At 35.3% G+C, this 22,071-nt stretch overlaps 1 protein-coding gene across 1 annotated transcript; it reads left to right on the top strand.

Moving 5' to 3' along the window:
• The first annotated feature begins 1,434 nt into the window (after positions 1-1,434).
• On the top strand, positions 1,435-11,473 carry LOC125654762 (uncharacterized). The gene is made up of 3 exons (XM_048884796.2): positions 1,435-1,539; positions 9,015-9,143; positions 9,623-11,473. Exon 3 carries the CDS (start codon positions 9,630-9,632, stop codon positions 11,280-11,282), a length of 1,653 nt encoding a protein of 550 aa, XP_048740753.2. The 5' UTR covers positions 1,435-1,539; positions 9,015-9,143; positions 9,623-9,629; the 3' UTR covers positions 11,283-11,473.
• The last annotated feature ends 10,598 nt before the right edge of the window (positions 11,474-22,071 follow it).

Genomic DNA, 22,071 nt, shown 5'->3' on the forward strand with positions numbered 1-22,071 from the left:
CCAAGTCGATATGTACACACGATCGACTTTCTTTATTCTAAATAACTATTCCGGGTGACTTCAAGGTCACAATGTAATATCAAAAATATTGTACTGCATGCTACATATAAAAGTAGAATACTTATATAGTATCAAACAGTTGATTTGCACACATACAGCTTGAACCATTTGACAGGCAATGTTCCACATATACAGCTTGGACCACAAGGAAATTCGAACCTTGGTCCCCTGAATTATCTAGGCAGGTGTTTTATTAACTGTGCTAACTGGCATTGACGATCGAACCCGGCTGGCCACTAGATTTAACCCCTAAAATGTCTTCACACTTGACGACATCATCCCATGATCTCTATTCCCTGGCAGACATTTTCACTTGTTTGTTTCACGAGCTGGTCACGGTACCAAATGTAACAGGGAGGGAGAAAATGCAACAAAGAAGACCGGAATTCTCTAGTCTGGTGTTCTACCAACTGTACTTATTGGTCACCAACGATCGAACTAGGATGAACTCTACACAACCAGACACCTGCACTTCGTAACGTAATTTCATATTAGGACGTCATATAGTGTGAAGTGCACAGAGGTACTTTCTGTAATTTTATTGCCATCTGTCACTATCTAACTACAATGTGTTGAACGTTCAGCTTGGGTGAGCTAAAATCACAAAGAAGCGGCGTCTGTGCAGAATAGGGGATTGATACCTCAAGCACACAGAAACCGTATTTTTGTTAAAAATATGTACATCATGTCATTGACCAACATAGAGAAACTACTATAACATGCACAAATATGATTAGTGAGATGTTATTTATAAAAAGATTTAATTATGTGGGATTTGTTTATTTCGTTGAAATAAAAACACCTTTTAATTTAAAAATATTTTGGGAAAAGAATATACGCTAAATGTACAATGTGTGTACGTAAGGTATTGAGCATTCACTAAAACACAAAGGTGGGGTTCTGTCCACAATTACCCAATATATGCTTCTATTATAAGTTAAGCAATTCAGGTCACCTAATATTAGCACCATTGACAAACTAAAAATACATGTACATGTTAACCAATTCACTGAATAATAACTGTGCAATCATTTAAAGAATGGATTTTAGTCATGGCAGCTCAAATCAAGTTTACGTTTAATAATGGTACCCGCGAGAGGAGAGGTTCCATATATATACGTGTATATCGAGGATGAATTTTATCTTTCATTTATATATTGCTGTATAAATAGACTATATGTATGTTGTGTTGTTAAATTATAATATGCATACTTTTATCAATAATTCTGCACGCCTCGGTGATATGTAAATATTGAACGCTTAGCGTTTATATTATTTAAATCCACCTTCTCTATGTTGAAATCAACCAGGATGGGAATCGGTCGACATTGTGCACAATATAAGAACTTGCACCACGTGGCCAAAAGGAATTAATAAAACCCGATACTGCTTAAATTTCCAGTCTTGTGAGTATAGGGAAGAGAGACCATGGATTTCATGTCAATCGACAGAGATTTGGGCGGTGATTAAAGATAAAAGGTAAATCATGGACGTTGTTAGAAATTAATACTATTTTAATTTCAAAGTCGTGTTCAGGAGACGGATTAATAATTCTTCCCAAAATTTTGTTTTTCACTCTAGATGAGATTAAAATCTACTTTCTAATGTGCTTAAAAGCTTTCACAAAAATTTACGTTATATGACATCATAGAAGCCCATAATAGAGAGTTATTATTAGTTTTGAAAACAAAGATTAAGGTGTGTTGTTGTTTAAGAAGTTTTCAAAATAAATGGAGATCGATCCATGTTTATTATGATGTATAACACAAAAGATGAAATTCTTTATAAGCATGCTTCAGTTGTAGATATAATTGATATTCCAGTCAATGGGATAAATGAATGAGTTACCATACCTGTACTGGATTGCTAAACTTCACTAGAAACCCTAGCAGAAAAATATATATTTGCTGGATTGAATATATGTGCTATCAAGCCCCTATCTTTGCTCCTCACGAAAATATTAACAGCTGTGCAGGAGGAACTTGAAAGTACTGTGCCACTACATATGACCGATTTCTATATTCACATGAAGCAGAATTTATTCAAAGACTTCTACGTGAGAATAAAAAATCTCTCGCTATGGCCATCAATTTGACATTTCGATATATCGATGACGTTTTGTCTATTAACAACAAAAACTTTCATTCATATGTCGATTTGATGTATTCCTGTGAGCTCGAAATAAAGGACACCACAGAGTAGTCCACGTATGCTTCATACTTAGATATTTTATTGAAAGTAGACATTAACCCCAAACTGACAACTCAACTGTATGACAAACGGGGTGATTTCAGCTTCTCCATCGTCAACTTCCCTTATTTATGCAGCAATATTCCATTATCACCTGCATATGGTGTTTATATATTTCAACTGATTCGATATGCAAGAGCTTGTTCTACGTATAGTCAGTTTTTAAATCGAGGTAAGTTACTGTCAAACAAGTTGATGGTACAGGGGTTTCAACAGTCTCGATTGAAGTCATCATTTCGCAAATTATATGGTCGTTATAACGATCTAGTTCGTCATTACAACCTATCATTGGGTCAAATGCTATCTGACGTGTTTCATACCGATTGTTAAGCCGTTCTTGGCACACTGACTTTGACTGCGGATAACTCCGTTTACCTAATCAGGATATAGGGCTCACGGCGGGTGTGACCGGTCAACAGGGGATGCTTACTCCTTCTAGACACCTGATCCCACCTCTGGTGTGCCCAGGGGTCCGTGTTTGCCCAACTATCTATTTTGTATTGCTTGTAGGAATCATGAGATTGATCACTGTTCGTTTTCTTCACCTTGCATATGCCAGAACCGGTGTAAATCAAATGTGGATTCTAAAACATTCTAAAGAACTTTCAGTAAAATTGAAATCGCAAAACTTTTCTAAATTCAACATGACAATGTAGGACGTTTCAACACTTTATACAAACATTCCTCACGGTGAATGAAAAACTACATTTTTAACATTATAGATAGTTACTTTTTTCACAAAAATGAAAAAACAAAATATTCGAATCTAGTGATCAGTCATCGAACAATATCTTTGTTAAACATCACCCTTATTCCACTCACAAGTACTCTGAAGCTGAAAAGAAAAATATGCTAAATTTCCTCATAGACAATATTTTCATAGTCTTTGGTGATCAGGTCTTCCAACAATCTGTTGGAATGCCCGTGTACATGGGTTGTTCTTTTTTGTTAGGTGACCTGTGTACATATTCGTATGAAATAGAGTTTATTCAAAAGCTAAATAATAAATATATTGGCGTGACTTTCAACTCGCCATTTATATATATTGACAACGTTTTGCCTATTAACAATAATCTTTTCATTCATTTGTCGATTCGCTGTATTCCTGTGAACTCGAAATAAAAGACACCACGGAGTTCGACATCTGCTTCGTACTAAATTATTATATTGAAAGGAGTTAAAGGGCTCGTGGCGAGTGTCAACGGTCGACAGGGGATGATTACTCCTCCTGGGCACCTGATCCCACCTCTGATGTGTCCAGTGGTGTGCCAAACTCTATTTTGTATTGCTTATAGGAGTTATGAAATTGATCAGTGTTCGTTATATTCACATTTCATTCCTCCCTCCCTCTTTGAAATGTTTTTAAATTGTTTCTCCAGAATATAGGTCGAAGCTTTCAAACAGTTAGAATCAATAACAATCAGATGATTTACAAATCTAAAACATTTGTAAATCTAAAACATTTGTAAATCTACAGCATTTGTAAATCTACAGCATTTGTAAATCTAAAACATTTGTAAATCTACAGCATTTGTAAATCTACAGCATTTGTAAATCTACAGCATTTGTAAATCTAAAACATTTGTAAATCTACAGCATTTGTAAATCTACAGCATTTGTAAATCTACAGCATTTGTAAATCTAAAACATTTGTAAATCTACAGCATTTGTAAATCTACAGCATTTGTAAATCTAAAACATTTGTAAATCTACAGCATTTGCAGTCTAGAGGAGTATATTTACGTTTTCGTTTTCTTTACAAGACTTTCTGTTCAACTCACTAATGATCTGATCAGAATGTGTCCATCAGCCGTTAACGTTGGTCCATGTCAATTTTATTAGTGCTAATCACATTTTCACTTTTATGATAAGGAATTATACTGATGTAATCTAAACTTAATTTGGCAGAAGACTGTCTTTAATAAAGGGTCGTAGCCTCAAGTAAAGAGGTACAGCTGTATCAATATTGGATCACAGATTGTTTGAATTATTCAAAGAAAATAAGGATGTACTTAAAAAGATTCCAGCCAGACATATAATTATTGCTGTTACTATAGGCTTTGAGTTTCTGATGACATACTTGTAAATCACCTCTGGTATATCCAGGGGTCTATGCTTGCCCAACTCTCTGTTTTGTATTGGTTGTGGGAGTTATGACATTGATCACTGTTCGTTATCATCACCTTTCATTGCCCAATATGTTCGTTTCTTTTCGATTTTTTATATCGTTGTTATTCCTGAAACACCCTATTCCATTGGCATCTACATGTCAAGCCAATCAAAACAACATCCTCTGAATAATGTACAAGAGTGTGGAGTGTTGTAGACTTTATCTTCACTTTATTCCTAAATAGTTTATGATTTTGATAAAATGATAATGAATATTTTCTAAAGCGTTTTTCTAATTCTGTTGAAGTTAACGGAACATAAGACATTTTTTGATGTTGTGTTTATATAAGATACATGTGCACTGATTACATTGATATTTTCTTTGAAAAGATAAATATTCATTTTCACAACAATGTTTTGCGAATTTAAAGCTTTGAAAGAATGGGAAAGATCTGACATCAAATTTCAATTCACTTCTAACCTTTTTACCTGCAATGTTCTGTTTCGCTACAAATCAAAACAATCCATTATAAAGACAATGCATTATAGGATTAAACATTCTTTTGGAAGAATTTATCGATGCGTAAACTCCGGACATTTTACTCACAAACTGAATAAAAGTGCGAAGCACTTTTATGTGAAGTTTGTGAGTAAAATGTCCGGAGTTTACACATCGATAAATTCTTCCAAAAGAATGTTTGATTCTTATAATTCCAATTCATTGACTTTATTAACAATTGCAAAAATTTGAATAGTTACCCGCACTATGTTGTTTGTTTTCAGGCGTGTATGAATACATCGCGTTTTCGGATTTATTGATGTGTAAACTCTTGTTCAGCTTTATTTTTGTCCAATCAAAACAATTGTAATAAATAAGATTGGAATTATTGCATCTTTAATTCTTCAAAAAGTAAACTTACTTATCTATAGTATCAGTGAGGTCGTGTATCGAAAGTGTTCTGCAAATTTTATTATATATTCATCATCAAGATTCAGAAGATTAGCTAGCTCAAAGGGACCTGGGTATCCACATTCCTAAGATTAGCTCATTTTCCAAATAGATAGGGTTAGGATACACCGATATAAAACACAATAAGAAATCTTAATGCATGCACGTTGTCTTTCTGTTTAGCTCTGTATCACTTTAGATTTAGACATTCAGTATTAGTAGTTTAGGAAGATACTCATTGAGTCAATGATATGCGAAAGCCATAAAGGGAAACATGATTTATAAATATATACATGTAACGGAACTGTAATCCTTGCACTCTTGTTAACAATGTGTGTGCGGAAGTAATCGTTATTTTGGATTGTGCATATCCAATTATGGATTTGTCTCAGCTTTCCTACTTATTGATAGCTCGTAAAAATAGAGGCTCGCTTTTTTTAAACAGTCTGTTATAAAATACTAAGTGTTACACCCAAGTACAGATTGGAACCATCCGGGAGGAGTTGATCCATATGATATATTATGTGGTAATCTAGTTTAATCATAAGTTTTAGATTATAGACCAACAGTTGGAGGTCAAATAATGTGTTTTATAACGGTTTTATTAGGACGATGCTATATTTACATTTGTGTTAGATTTGTATCAATGCCTTAAGTTGCTTGTGCATAGCTTCAATGGTGCACTGGATCTCAGTTATAATTTCTTACAACAAAATATGTACTCAATGTCTTCCCGTGCAATGCTCACGGAAGTTTTTCTGGTCAACGTTTGTTCATCAAATCTCGGTCTACAACAAGAATAATGCAGTTAATTACAGAACAAGAACAACATACTGTAAATCAATTCATACGGAAAACACAGTCAAACCTCGTTATCTCGAACTCGATATGCCTAAGAAAAAAGTTCGAGATATATGAAAGTTCGAGTTATTGAAGTTAAATTGCACAAAGAAAATGGAGTAATTGGGACTTTCAACTCCCTTCAACATATCCATGGTATTAAGTATATCGATGTTTAAGGGTAGTTATTTGTTTTACGCCCTGTCAATACTTTTTCACAAGTATTAAAGTATTCAGTGTATACAAATCTTATTTCATATCTAGCAAATGGATGGTGGAATGTTTGTAATCATGATATCACTTTAAAGGGTTTATCAAATAAAAATAAGCCATCATAGGAATGTGCAGAATGTTGATCACTGCTTGATGAAAGACGTAAATAAGGAACAGTAATCAATCTCATAACTCCTATAAGCAATACAAAAAAGAGTGTTTTGCAAACACGGAACCTTGGATATATCAGAAGTGGGATCAAGTGCCTACGAGGAGTAAGCATCCCCTGTCGACCGGTCACACCCACCGTGAGCCCTATATCTTGATCGGGTAAACGGAGTTATCCATAGTCCAAATGAGCGTGTCAAGAACGGTCTAACAATCAGTATGAAACACGTCAGAAAGCATTTGACTAAATGATAGGTTGTAGTGACAAACTAGATCGTTTTAACGATCATATATTTTACGAAATGCTGACATGAAACGAGACTGTTGAAACCCCTACACCATCAACTTCTTTGTCAGTAGCCTGTTTAGATTTAAAAACTGATCATAAGCAGAACAAGCTCTTGCGTATCCAAACAGTTGAAAGTTATAAACAACATATGCGGGTGATAATGGAATATCACGAATAAGGGATTTGACGATGGAGAAACTGAAATAATACTCTTTGTTATAAAGTTGAGTTGTTAGTTTGCCGTTAGTATGTACTTTCCATAAAATATTTAAGTATGAAGCAGAAGTTTCATTTATCATGCCAAACCTGTTGTGACACGAGACAGCGGTATCATCCGAAATACTGCTAAAAGGCCATAAGCGCCGAACATAGGCTTAAGGTAAGGTTTGCAACAACAGGGAAATAACTCTGGATATATCTCAGTGCAATTCGCGATTTATGACGTCATAATGAAAAAATGCGTCATTTCATAGTTGGATCAAGGGAAAATGTCATATTAGAAGGCGAAGCCCTCTCACGGCCCGAAGGGTTCTAAACAAACATCGTAGCTCTCCCTATAGGTAACACATATATGCATGTTTAAAACGAAAAAATAGAAAACTGTGGAACTTGAAAATTTTGGTCCCCATGACGCCGATTCAAATACTATCGCGTGGGCATGTATTTCTCGTATACCCAATTTCACACTATTCTGAGATGTTAGATAAAATCCATAAAAGCATGTAAATCTTATTTTCGTAGTCATATATAATCACTCCTCGATTTAAAACGCGAATTGTACAACGTTTTCTACGTTTGTGTATTTGCTAAACACCAACGCTGAATATCTGATCTGATCATGTAAAAATAAAAAAGGGGTTTCTCTAGTACATCTTAGAATAGTTTTGATTTTGTCGAAGGAACATTTGCATAACGTCGACATAAAACACATTTATAAGTGTGATTTTTACTAACTTTACGTTACCCCCCCCCCCCCCCCTCCTCTAGATATACCACTGACCGGGCTTTATACTTTATATTGTCCCGAAGGTTACAGTTGTAAACAAACATCAAGCAATAGAACAAGGAGAGGGAAAATATTTCAAAGTTGTAGTATATAAGACAGGTTCGGGCAATTACCTATTTAACAAAGATAAATGCACAGTCATAAATCATATAACGTAAAACCAAATTTTTGCAAAATATCAAACATTGATCGGCGAGCCAAAAGAGTAAACATGTAATTTGAAATGTAATTAAATTTGTAAATTTAGTGTAATATTCGTGCTAGTTTCTTGTACTGCCTAACATTCAGTATGAAACAAGCCAGGCAGCATTTGACAAAAGTATGGGTCTTACTGGCAACTAGACTGTTATAACAACAGTAGAATTTGGGAAATGCTGATTTTAATCGAGATTGTTGAACCCCAGTACCATCAACTTGTTTGTCAATAGCCTGCTTCGTTTTAAATCTGACCATAAGGAGAACAAACTCTTGCGTATCGAATCAGTTGAGAGATATAAACATCATATACAGGTGATAATGGGATATTGCTACATAAATATGGGAAGTTGACGATTAAGAAGCTGAAGTCATCCCGTTTGTCATAAAGTTGAGTTGTTAGTTTGCCATTAATATTTACTTTCCATCAAATATCTAAGTATGAAGCAGAAGTGGACGACTCTGTGGGGTCTTTTGTGTAATCAAATCGGTTTTTAAGAAAGTAATTTTTGACGACAGACACTATAAACTTGCGTTAAGAAATCGAATTTTCACCATGTGTATTAAGGCTGCGGCACAATTTCACACCTCCTCTAAGGTTACTGATAGCAGCATCATTGATGAGCACTTCGTAGCGACAGTGCTTTCCTCAGCACTTATCAATAAGTATCAGAAACCACAGTACAAACCACAGTAAATGTCCGGAATATTCAGCATCTACAGAAATTATCAGTACCAACAGTAAAACTATCAGTATTTGTCAGAATTTATTTGCACCAACAGTACGATAGCAGTAATTATCAGCAATATCAGTAAAAATGACACTCAGTACATTTTCCGTTCAGTTGCCGAATCACTAGATACGAATATTTCCTATTTCAGTACATTTTCCGTTCAATTGTGGGGTCACTATATACGAATATTTCCTATTTCAGTACATTTTCCGTTCAATTGCGGGATCACTACATACGAATAGTTCCTATTTCCATTTTTTTAAAAGAAGCAACTGGTTATGATGTCAAAAAGTGCAGCCCGTAATTCATCTTGAGGAATGGTCGTGTAAGGTAATAGACAATCATGTGTTTTGATGTTGTTGATTTGAGAACATTTTTGTGATTTGTGATAGACAATTGATAATTTAATTTTATCCCTAGTTTAAGTAATCATTTGAAATAACGAATTATGGACCCACCATATACGAAATTGTGATAGAATTTTCAAAAACACGAATTCATACTTTGATATGAAGAATTCAAATTGTTGAAATCAAAATTTCAAAGATTTCATATCAATAAATATATAAAAATATATGATGAAAAGAATGCAAATTACTGATTAAAAATTAGTCATTCACAGAAAACAGCAACGAATAGCAAAACGACAATGCAATGCGTGGATTTTTAAGTAGCCTTTTTGTAGCAACAAACGAAAAAGTGGTTATTAACACAATAAGATTTTTTGCACAATATAGGTAGTTCGGACTTAATTCTATTGAAAACTATTTGTTTCAATTTTGAAAAGATTTCAATTCATCTTCCATCAGATACATAATGGCCACGTCCACCACTCAAGCACAGGAGGTCGTCACCTGTGACTTCTGTACCAAGCCAACCCGAAAATCTTGTAACAATTGCCAGGTGAGTTTGTGTGTGGAATGCGTTAGTAAACACGTGGAGCTCGACTCTCTACCACATGACATCGTTCCTTTCAAAGGCAAAAAGGTGGCTTTTTCAGAGTGTGAATTTCACCCCAACCAGAAAAGTACATTAAACTGCCAACATTGTGATGTTCCAGTTTGCCTGAAATGCATACTTGGTCTCCATAATGGTCACAAAGTTAAAGATATGCCGAACAGTTTTCATGAAAAGGAAAAGGAACTTGAAAAGGAAACCAAAGAAATTGAATCTACTGTTATCCCACAGTACAGGAAGACAAATGAAGAAACAAAAACCAAAATTATCATTACAAGGGCCAAATTTGATGAACTGGAAAAAGAAAAAGAAAAGCATAGACAACTCTGGCACGACAAAGTAGATACCATTTTCAATACACTTGGGTTTTTGATCAAATCTATGAAAGAGAATCACCTGACTGCTCTAATATCCCATCAATCCAAAATAAATAATTGTATTCAAGACATGATCCAAACAGTTCAACAAAATAAAATTATTATGAAATCAAGAAAAGTGACTGAAGTCACCAACTACAAATCAAATCTCGAGGAATACAGGAACATGCCTATTGATATTGATGTCAAACTGCCATCACTGAAAACCAACACAGTCCAAGGGAGAGAACTCAGCCTGGAATTAGGAGAATACAAGGCTAGTCTGACACAGTCAACACTGTCCAATCTGACAGAGGAAGTCTCCTATTCATCTTTACAAAATTTATTAGACCAAGTCAAACTAATTACAGTCATTCGTACTGGAGTTAATCCTCTATACAATGTTGCCTGTGTGGGAGTGGATGAAGCCTGGGTTAGTGGTGCAGAAAACACCATAAGACGTATTGATATGCACGGGTCTGAATGGGACACTGTCACCACCACACGTAAAACCTGGCCTAATAGCATCACAGTGACCAGTCAGGGAGAACTGGTATACAGAGATAGTGACGATAGAACTGTGAACATTGTCAGACATGGGAAAACAGAGAAACTGATAACCACACCACAGGGCTGGCATCCAGACAAACTATGCTGTACTAAGTCAGGTGGCATCTTGGTCAGTATGTATACTACTGATTTTAGCCAAAACAAAATTGTCCATTATCGGGGACAGACACTAAAACAGGAAATAGATAGAAATGAAGGTGGAAAACCAATCTATAAAAGAGGTAAATGCTCACTGCGTGTGGTGGAGAACAACAATGGAGACATATGTGCCTCTGATTGTAATGCTTACACCGTGGTCGTGGTGAACAAGTCAGGAAGAGTTCGATTCCGATACGACGGTTTACCAGCCAAGAGGAAGGAGTCATTTGATCCTAGAGATATTGTGGCGGACTCCATGAGTCAGATCATTGTGGCAGATTACAACAATGCCTGTCTACACATCCTGAATCAAAACGGACAATTCCTGAAATGTGTGGACAGCTGTGGACTAAATAATCCTCTCGGACTGAGTGTGGACAGTGAGGGGAGATTGTGGATAGGGTTAGTTCATTCAGGAGAAGTGAAAGTGATTCAGTACATGAAATAAGTATATATTGCTTACATGTACAACCTGTAATGCGCAGACATCATATGATGATAAAGTTCTAACAGTACTTTAGTTCATTGAGATATTTAATGTAATCATGTTATATTTGATAGAAATGACACGATAAGTTTAAGGTGGCAAAACCAATTTCAGACCTTCCAAGCGTAAGAAATAAAATATGTATAAAAGTATCAGACACCCTTGTATATTCTATATTGGATTAGGGTTTCATTAATTCCCAACTGGTTTCTAAAACCCAAGGGACTATAGGTTTCTTCTCTCTCTGTATGTCCATCCGTCTGCCAATCAGTCTGTCTCGCTAGTTTTCCAAATTTTCCGTTATACTTGGAAGGATTCATTTGAAACTTGCGGTGACGTTTTAGAGTGGTAAGCTGCATACTAGCATCAAGTTCGCATTTCGTAACGTTTGATGGATGTGAAAGAAATCAATTTTTAAATTGTTACATTTTTATATTCATCGGGATCGCGATCGTGTTCCTATGTAAATGCTGTAAACTTAGCCATCTGAATAGAGACAGTTGATGAAACACAGTCGTTAATTGTTTAAATAATCAAGTAATCAATTAAACTTTTCCAGCTCACTTATCGCAAAAGGAACAAATAAGTGAAAATATATCTGATTTTTGAATAACGTATCTTTTATTCTAGGCGATGAGCGAAGACTTATCAGTCGGCAGTACTGAATATACCACAATAAAAACATCCTACATCGGGTGCCCAGTTAACGCGCTTGGCCAATTCATTATGTCAGCCGGGGCCTTATGTATGGTCTCGTGTATGATTACCAAGTGCAATGGGTTGTTTATCTTAGTCCAGGTTAATTCGAAGGGTGGTGGCTTAGAATTGGGCAAGAATTTTCAACCGGTCACTTTTCCTCAAGTAAGAAGCGGAACTAATTTGAGACAGGTGTGAGAACGCGAAGAAGACTTACTAGCTGGTGTATGCATTCCTCAATACGCAGGATGTTACCTTGTTACCGACATTACCTAAACGGTTTTGTAAGATTTATAAATTCGTTGTAACGTTTTTTGTTTTTTGTTTTTTTGTTTTTGTTTTTTTGTTTAAGTTATTTAAAATGTTGATCGGTAAACATAAAATTCAGCAATTTACATTATTCTTAACGTATTCAAAAAAATAAATCCTGAATAGATAGACCTGTTGATTCACCTCGTGACGCACAGGATCTCCACACTCTGGGCATCCCTCCGATGGATCGACGAGAGATGGTGGCATGGGAGAGTTCTGCACCGTACACCAGCTGAACTTTCTAAAACAAGGAAATACCTCATATTTGAAGTAATATTACATGTATGAGAATTTGTAAAATTATTTTAGGATAAATGCCAAGTGTAGCTGAGTGCTTATTGAAAAAATTGACATGCAACATGTAGGTGTCTCCGTGATTTCCAACATACAGGATAGACATAAATAAAGAATTAATTTGATCAACACCACTCTGATTCCACCCACATGCATTAGTACTCTGAAGTTGAAAATAAAAATATGCTAAAGTTTCTCATTTACATTGTCTTCATAGTATTTAGTGATCAGGTCTTTAAACAGTCTACTGGAATTCCCATGGACACGAACTTTGTTCCATTGTTAGCTGAGAAAAAAAATTCTTGCTATGACCTTCAATACGACATTTAGATGTATCGACACGTTTTATCTATCAACAATAATCATTTTCATTCGCATGCTTCATACTTAGATATTTTACTAAAAATGAATATTAACGGCAAACTAACAACTCAACTTTATGATAAACGATATTAATCCTAAATAAATACTAAGGAGTAAAAATACACCCTTGCACATGTTTTTGAATGAATGTATTTGAAATAAATAGATAAATAAATAAATAATAAATGCGTATCAATAAGAATTACAAGTGAATAGAAAAATGCACAAACACTCAGTGATATACAGAAGTATATTCATAAGCATTATGTCTATTAAATACGATCACTGCATATTTCATGTGAAATTTATAATACTGAAGTTTGCACATGTACACATGTATTTCTTTTTTGTTAAAAAGTAGATATTGTCATAATACACAATTTAGAATTACAGTTATACAAAAGGTAAAATCATGTTTGACTTCTCAAACTTGTATATGTATATGTATAATCATATTTGTTGTTTGTTGTTTTTCCTCTTATACGTCTTATGATCACTTAAAAGCTTCTACGAGGTTTTTGTATTATGCACAATAATTGTGATGTCTGATGTGATTGACTCGAAAGATATTATGGAACTGCGGAGAGAATATTCTGAGAACTGTAGCATGATATCTGCTAAAGCAACTTTTGTTAGATTGTGGTAAAAATCTGAAAAGATTTAGAATCGATCTATGATTAAAGGAAGCATTACAGGTGGGGTCGTTTTTCAAAGAATGTAAGGGGGGGGGGGGTAACGAGAATGTAAGGGGGAGGGGGTAACGATCAGTTTTCTAAAATACATATATATATAATTTATTTCCTCTTATATGGTCAGTGTGAAAAATCCAGTGAAACAGGTACCTCATTGCCACAATAGAAGCTACGGCTGTAAGTTACACAGATATCTTTTCAAACGTTTCGAAATGTTTATGCATTATACCAATAATCAATTCACGGAATGTGGTATCTGAATTGACACCCGACTATGTATCATTATTAGACAGTGTCATGTAGAAATCTGGGTCAAGCTTCTCTGATGTTCCACAGTTTGCATTTCTACCTGGTTTTTTATCCACACTCAATTTAGCAAAGATAACACTTGAATGTGGCATGCGGTTTCGAGTATCGAATTATCTGTCGACAAATTCTCTTTTCAGACCGTAGATTCTTGCATTTTTTTCTTCATTCGTTTATAAACTGACCCTAAACTCATTAAACCCTATTAGTAATTTTCCATTATAATTTCATTTACAAAATTCACTGTACCGATTGGATTTATAAGCGAAGACAAATATTGTTAAACTTTACAGCTGTTATCTCGCATCCAATGTAAACAAGACGTTCTCGGACAGGGACAAATATTGCCGCCGTGCAGGAAACCGGGGAACGAAACTCACAACTATCTCCCATAATATAGTATGTCTGATTTCTTTTTATGCTTGCACAATGTTCATGGGATTTTCAAGAATGAGGATCTGTACAGTTTATACATAGCACAGTCCCAAGTGGTTTCAAGATCGAAACCTTTGTTTTCGACAACCTCTAAACTGTCTTCTTGTTCAAGGCGGATATATATTCGGATAATACCAATAAAAATAGAATAGCTAGAAATAATAACAGAGATAAAAAATGGATTAAAACCAAAAACTCCGAAATGAAAATATTCTTACGAAAAATCAGGCAAAATGGAATTTGATTGCAGCATGGTAAGTTTAATCAACAAAATAATTCATTATTCGTAAATCGTCCTAAACAAACATGATATCATGTATATCATCAATGCTTTTAATAAAGTTTCTAAATATATTATAAAAGAAAACATTATACATCAATCCAGTATAATTGCTTTTCGGAGTATAGAAATAATGTCTATTAACAATAATAGCTTTCATTCATATGTCGATTTGATATATCCCTGTGAGATCGAAATAAAGGACACCACAGAGTCGTCCACCTCTGCTTCATACTTAGATATTTTATTGAAAGTAGACATTAACAGCAAACTGACAACTCAACTGTATGACAAACGGGATGATTTCATCTTCTCCAACGTCAATTTCCCATATTTATGTAGCAATATTCCATTACCACCTGCATATGGTGTTTATATATCTCAACTGATTCGATATGCAAGAGCTTGTTCTGCGTATAGTCAGTTTTTATATCAAGGTAAGCTACTGACAAACAAGTTGATGGTACAGAGGTTTCAACAGTCTCGATTGAAGTCATCATTTCGCAAATTCTATAGTGGTTATAACGATCTACTTCGTTAATAGAACCTCGCATTGGGTAAAATGCTTTCTGACGTGTTTCATACCGATTGTTAAGCCGTTCTTGGCACACTGATTTTGACTGCGGATAACTCCGATTACCTGATCAGGATATAGGGCTCACGGCGGATGTGACCGGTCAACAGGGGATGCTTACTCCTCCTAGGCACCTGATCCCGCCTCTGGTGTGTCTTGGGGTCTGTGTTTGCCCAACTATCTATTTTGTATTGCTTATAGGAGTTATGAGATTGATCACTGTTTGTTATCCTCACCTTGCATATTTCATGTAGTAGAGTGGTGATGGTGCTGGGAGGGGGTATTTCAAGGAACATAATAGCGATGCTAAAATAAAATCTGAATTTCTGTGAAATTCTACTCTACTTTCCTCGTCACCGTCGTATATTTATTCAAAACAAATTCATGTTGACTTAGTGATCATGAACATGTATTTTTAACTCTATCTGGCTAAACAGAATTTTATTAAGTTGAGAATTCATTTAAATATCGAGAAAAGGACATTTAAATCATATAGAAAATAATCGGAAAAAGAAATATTAAAAACCGCTGGACTCAAACCTTCGATCTGTAGTTCAGCAGTAGATATGTTAAGCTAATGATGTGATCTTCTTGACAATGATATTTGAAATGAATATACAAATATTGCTGATATGCTAGTCAATAGGGGATACTTACTCCTCCTAGGCACCTGATCCCACCTCTGCTGTGTCCAGGGGTCCGTGTTTGTCCAACTATCTATTTTGTATTGCATATAGGAGTTATGAGACTGATCACTGTTCGTTATCTTCACATTGCACGTTATATGTTTTCATTGATGATTTAAAAGGAAGTCAGCCATTATGAAAATTATGTATACCTCCTTAAAGGAGAGTGATTCGCTTGACTGAATGTGCATGTATTTACTACTTAAACAAAGATTCACACCTTCCACATTCCAAATACAAAAACAGGATAACCTTCATAATAAAAGACGAATAAACACCTGTCGTTTTACTAAGTTTTTATTTTGAAAACTCAGAAATATACGTATAAATTCGGCTCTAATGACAGACCCCTATTCATTTAATCTTTAATTATTGTATAACTTGATGAAAAAGAACACTACAAATCCATAAGAACTGTTTTATACATTTCATATTTGAAATGTTTTAAAGGATAAGTATATGCCCGGAACCAAAATTATAACCGAACCAAAGTCAACCGGGTTGGGACGTAAATTATAGCCCTTAACGAAAGTTATAGGTATTTTTATTGTTGCCAAATGCCAAACTACCCGGTCCGTAATCTAAACGGTCCAGTTCTCCCTACCCATTTTACCGACATTCTCGATGGTGTTTCAACGAACTTTTACATAAATATTTCGCTGTAATTAGCCACCCCACGAGGGGAGGAGAGTTGTATATAAAAGAAACGAAAGATTAAAACGAATAAATTTTCCATCTACCAATATTGATTGGAATACAAGACAACAGTATACTGGATAAACTCAGACTTAATTTCATCTTTGACTCATCTTTTGCCGTATAAAAATTAAAGCTTTATTTTATGGTGAAATTGTACAGTTTTAGTCCTATGCATTTTACAAAAATCCTGCACGTTGTAAATCATTTAAGAATGCCTTATTAAAACCAGTTTACATTTAACATAACATATGAACTTAGACCATGTGGATGGCGAAATGAAAGTACTTCCTAGCAACAGGCTCTTGACGTTTTAAATATCTATTCACGAGAGTTTGCTTACAGGAAGATACTTTTTTATTTATAAATGTTTAAAACGCCGCGAGGCCGTGTTCCCATCTTAGTAAATGTCGAGGTATGGGCACGGATATCATGTCCATCGACAACAGCTCGGCCGAGGATCGCATGTAAATGTATATAGACCCTGAAAGTTGTTTAAAGTTGAAATTATTGATAATTTCAAAGTCGTGTTGATATAACAATCAAATCGATTGAGAATGCATCCAATTATTTTTCTGGGTCACATGATTCAAGTTTTGCAGGATGTTTTGAAACAATGCACTGCAACTACATGTACATGTATCTACCTGAAATATTGTTGTCGGATCTGGAGTGGGTTGCAAGTGACGGATGTACATATAAAGGCCCCAGAAGTGTGGATAGAGTGCATACTTCGTATTTAATCCCCTTCCCCCTCTAATTCAAATACGAAATGAATGTAGATTGTAAGTCAATACATTCCCCCAAAATATGTTATTTCCTCTGCCAATCATTTCCCTAATAATCAGTTTTTACTTTCCGTAAACTTTTGAGATTGTCATTATTAAAAACAAATGCAATATATATGTACATAGATCAGTATTTAAACGTAGTCATCTTATATTCCATCATGACTATTCAGATAGTGTTTGCCCAACTATCTATTTTGTATTGCTTGTAGGAGTTATGAGATTGATCATTTTTCGTTATCATCACCTTTCATTAGCGACTTATACAGGAGAAATAACATATTCTGAAAAAATCAATGTGTTATAGTTCTGGCGTTCGTTAATCTGTATTTCACATTGCACTTTTGAATGTCCAAACTACGCAGTGACGATACATTAACTTAAAATGCACTAGAAATGAAAATAAGAGTAATAGCATTACAAATTGATTACCAGTACAGCAATGATACACACACACTCCTGAAGCCTAGAATGTGCGCATACAGTGTCTAAAATGTTAGATAACGCTAGAATCCGACAATAGTTCGGCAAAATTCAACCAATATATACCAATGTCTGCGAATAGTTTTCAATAAAAGTGAGTAAGCGCCCCTAGGGAAAATCCAGCAGAGTTTCTGCTGTGTTATGTATTCATAGTATAGACATTAGATTCATTTATATTTACAATTGAGACGGGCGGAGTGCCTATGACATAAGACACATTTATAAGTGATAATGTTACCTCTTAAGTGATAATGTAGAGCGATATTAGCAGTTACACATATTCATTTCAATCTTCAATAAATGTTAGCTTATCTCCCAACAGAGACACACAATGGCCACGCCCACTACCCAAGCACAGGAGGTCATCACCTGTAACCTTTGTTATCAATCAATCCAACCCCAAAATGTTGTAACAGCTGCCAAGTCAGTTTGTGTACAGATTGCATCAATAAACACTTGGAGAAGCTCGACTCCCTACCACATGACATCGTTCCTTTCAAATACAAAAATGTGGCTTTTCCTGAGTGTGAGTTTCACTCCAACCAGAGATGTGAGGCCCACTGCCAACAATGTGATGTTCCAGTTTGCCTGAAATGCATACTTCGTCCCTATAATGGACACAGAGTCAAGGATATGCCGGAGAGTTCTAATGACAAGAAAAAGGAACTTGAAGAGGAAACCAAACAAATTCAATTCACCATTATTCCACAGTACAAGAGGAGAAGTTAAAAAAACCAGAAAGCAAACTATCCATTACAAGGGCCGAATTTGATAAACTGGAAACAGAAAAAGAAAACCATAGAAAAGTATGGCACCAAGAAGTAGACACCATTTTCAATATACTTCAGTCTTTGATTAATTCCAAACAGAATCAACCTGACTGCTCTCAATTCCTATCTATCCAAAATAGATAACTGTATTCCAGACATGATCCAAACTGTTCAACAAAATAAAATGATTATGAAATTAAAAAAAAAGTGTTTAAAATCACCAATGCAAATCCAAACTCCAGGAATACAAGAACATACCTACTGATATTGATGTCGAACTGCCATCACTGAAAACCAACACAGTCCAAGGGAGAGAAATCAGCCTGGAATTAGGAGAATACAAGGTTAGCCTGACACAGGCACCACCGTCCAGTCTGACAGAGAAAGTCACCTATTTATCATTACAAAATCTGTTAGAGCAAGCCAAATCAATTGCAACCATTCCCACTGGAGTTAAACCTCTATACAATGTCGCTTGTGTAAGAGTGGATGAAACCTTGGTTAGTGGTAAAGATAAAACCATAAGATACTTTGAAATCGGGGGGGGGGGGTATACATGTACAGATACTCAACTAAGAAGTGAATTAAGGTGGGGACACTATTCAGTATTATTAGACACCCACATATTAATTATTCTTTACTTTTGATGATACTTTAAAAAATTATCAATTCTATGAATAGATTTCAAACATTTCGGTTGAGCATCACTGAAGAGACATTATTTGTCGAAATGCGCATCTAGTGCATCAAAGTTTGTACCGTATAAGTTTTACATACAATAGTCTATACAGGACACTGTCATCACCACATGTAAAATCGTGCCCAGTGACATCATGATGACCAGACAGGGAGAACTGGTATACAGTTAATACACAATATTATGTTGCGTTATGTATATCAGTACCTAATACAATGTATTGTATTTCGATTCAAACATCAAATTACGGATTATAGCCATTATGGTTGATACGAACAGTCACTGATAATAAGGGGTTGCAAAAAAGTTCGCAAATTTAATAGTGTGCATTACGCCCATTTACACCGATGTATTCCTCACAGCTCGGACATATTAAACAAATCAGGTTCTGTAGAACTGCCTGTAAATGCTCCGCCATCTGTGCAATATCGAAACATCTATTTAATCAAAAACAAGTTCTATAGGCAATGAATCCAGTAACATCGCAGACCAGGGTAACTAGTTGTTGTAAATTGTCACTAACAACGCGTTTGGTGTGTGGTCCTGCGTTTTCCTGTTGCATAATGACGTTACGCTGGCTGTTATGAATGAATGGAATGACGTACTGACGCACAATCTCATCACGGTAGCATACGGCGGTTAAATTGCCCTCTACTAGCATCAAAGGGGTCCTACTATGTGTTATAATTCCACCCCAGACCATAACGCTCCCTGCGACGAATTAGTGGCGCTGAATAACGCAGTCGCCAATGTAACGTTCTCCGGCACGACTGTAAGCCCGAACAAGAACGTCACTGCTTTCGAGAGGAAATCTCGACTTGTCCGAAAACAGAAATTTCGCCCAATCTCTGTTATTGAAACAACGATGCTGTCTCCATCACGCTAACCTCGAAACAAGGTGACGTCAGAGCGGAACAGGACGGATAACAGGATATTGGGGGCGGATGTTGACCTCTCGCAATACATGCATGTTCCTTACGGCACGTGGACTTATTCGTTGATGCCCAGGGATGGTTCTAGTGGCCATAAAAGCCGATTGGAATAGATTATTTGTCGAAATGCGCATCTGGTGCATCAAAATTGGTACCGTATAAGTTTTACATAACGCAAATGTGGCGTCCGCATCTACGTATCTTGCCGACGTGACGTCACACGCATGTTTTCCGATCATGGGTGGTCCCGAATGGTGCCACTTTTCTGATAACGGTCCATAAAAGCATTGGTAGTGTTGATATGAACTACAAACTGCCTTGCCTTACTCCTTTAAAGTATATCCTAGCTTTAGCATCCCAATAACAAGCAAACGATCATTTTCAATCATGCAAGGCATATCTCCAAGGTTTTTCTGTTTCAGTACATTGGATAATGTCAATGAATGCAAGAAATTATAATCCTAGAAATCTAAAGCTTTGATGTCAATGAATGCAAGACATTATAATCCTAAAAATCTAATTCTACTTACTAACAACATGTCGCTTAGGCTCAAAACTCCAGACAATCGTGCTGTGGCCACCAAACACCTGTTTTGTATAGTAAACTATGCCTTTATGAGTAAAGAGTGACCAAAGAATGTTTTTGATGTTTTATTAACTTTTAAGGATACAGTTTCTTTTTTCCGCTAGTATATATATATCACATATCACGGTCAAATTAATATCAGCTATTGTGTATCTTACTACTATATCATAGCAGCTGATAAAACATAAGGGCTAATTCTATTTATACTGTCAAGCATTTCAATCAAACTTCTAACGCTGTGTGGATGACGTATGCATATCATTCACAAATTAATTCATTTCAACTGAAAACAGTTTCATTGGGCTGTATTCTGGAATACCAACATTTCAAAACTTCAAAGAACAGGTGCAAAGGAAATTAAGAGCAATGGTGCCTTATCAGGGATAGCAGAATCACAGAAAAAATCAAAATATGTCATCGTATTACATCTATTCATGCTGCACCAGAAGATATTTATAGAAATAAAAATTCGCATTTTATTCATTTAAAAAGTTAACGTTGATAGTTTTAATGATAAAAGTTAGAATACATAAGAAATATGAATGCAAGTGTATTTATTAAACTATGATCTACTTGTTTAAGTAAATAATGAGAACAAAGCTCAATGAATGTTTTCAATGAATATTTTCATTGAAATAATGTTTTAAAAAACTTAAAGAGCATTACCCGTGAAAATGATTTCACTTCGCATTTATTCGCATAATCTATCAATAACATAGAAATATATCTTAACCTTTCATTGATGACTAATAAACGTACAAAAACCAGATAAACCTAACACAGCTACGTTAGATAACTGCTTTTGGTGAAAAGAGATACATAAAATAAGAAGGTTTGCAAGATAATGATTATCTAAGCACCAAAATTGTATATTCATGTGTTTGCTTTGAGGTTGAAAGGTATTTGAAATGATTCAATACTGATGTTACATGTACATGTATTCCTGAAATATATGATACAGAGAAATTCTCATTTAATTCAATTTTTGGTGACAAAATGACAGCTATTTTCCTTTAATGTCATTTGTCGCATTTTGCGATTTTTCAGGAAAAAAATGCGACAGAAATTCCGGAAATGCAACACGGACATTTCGTATTTTAGAAATCGCGGCGCCATCTTGGATTTCAGCTGTTGGCATCCAAACATCCTCAGGGCTGTTT

The sequence above is a fragment of the Ostrea edulis genome, chromosome 7 (assembly GCF_947568905.1).
Source record: "Ostrea edulis chromosome 7, xbOstEdul1.1, whole genome shotgun sequence".
NCBI lineage: Eukaryota > Metazoa > Mollusca > Bivalvia > Ostreida > Ostreidae > Ostrea > Ostrea edulis.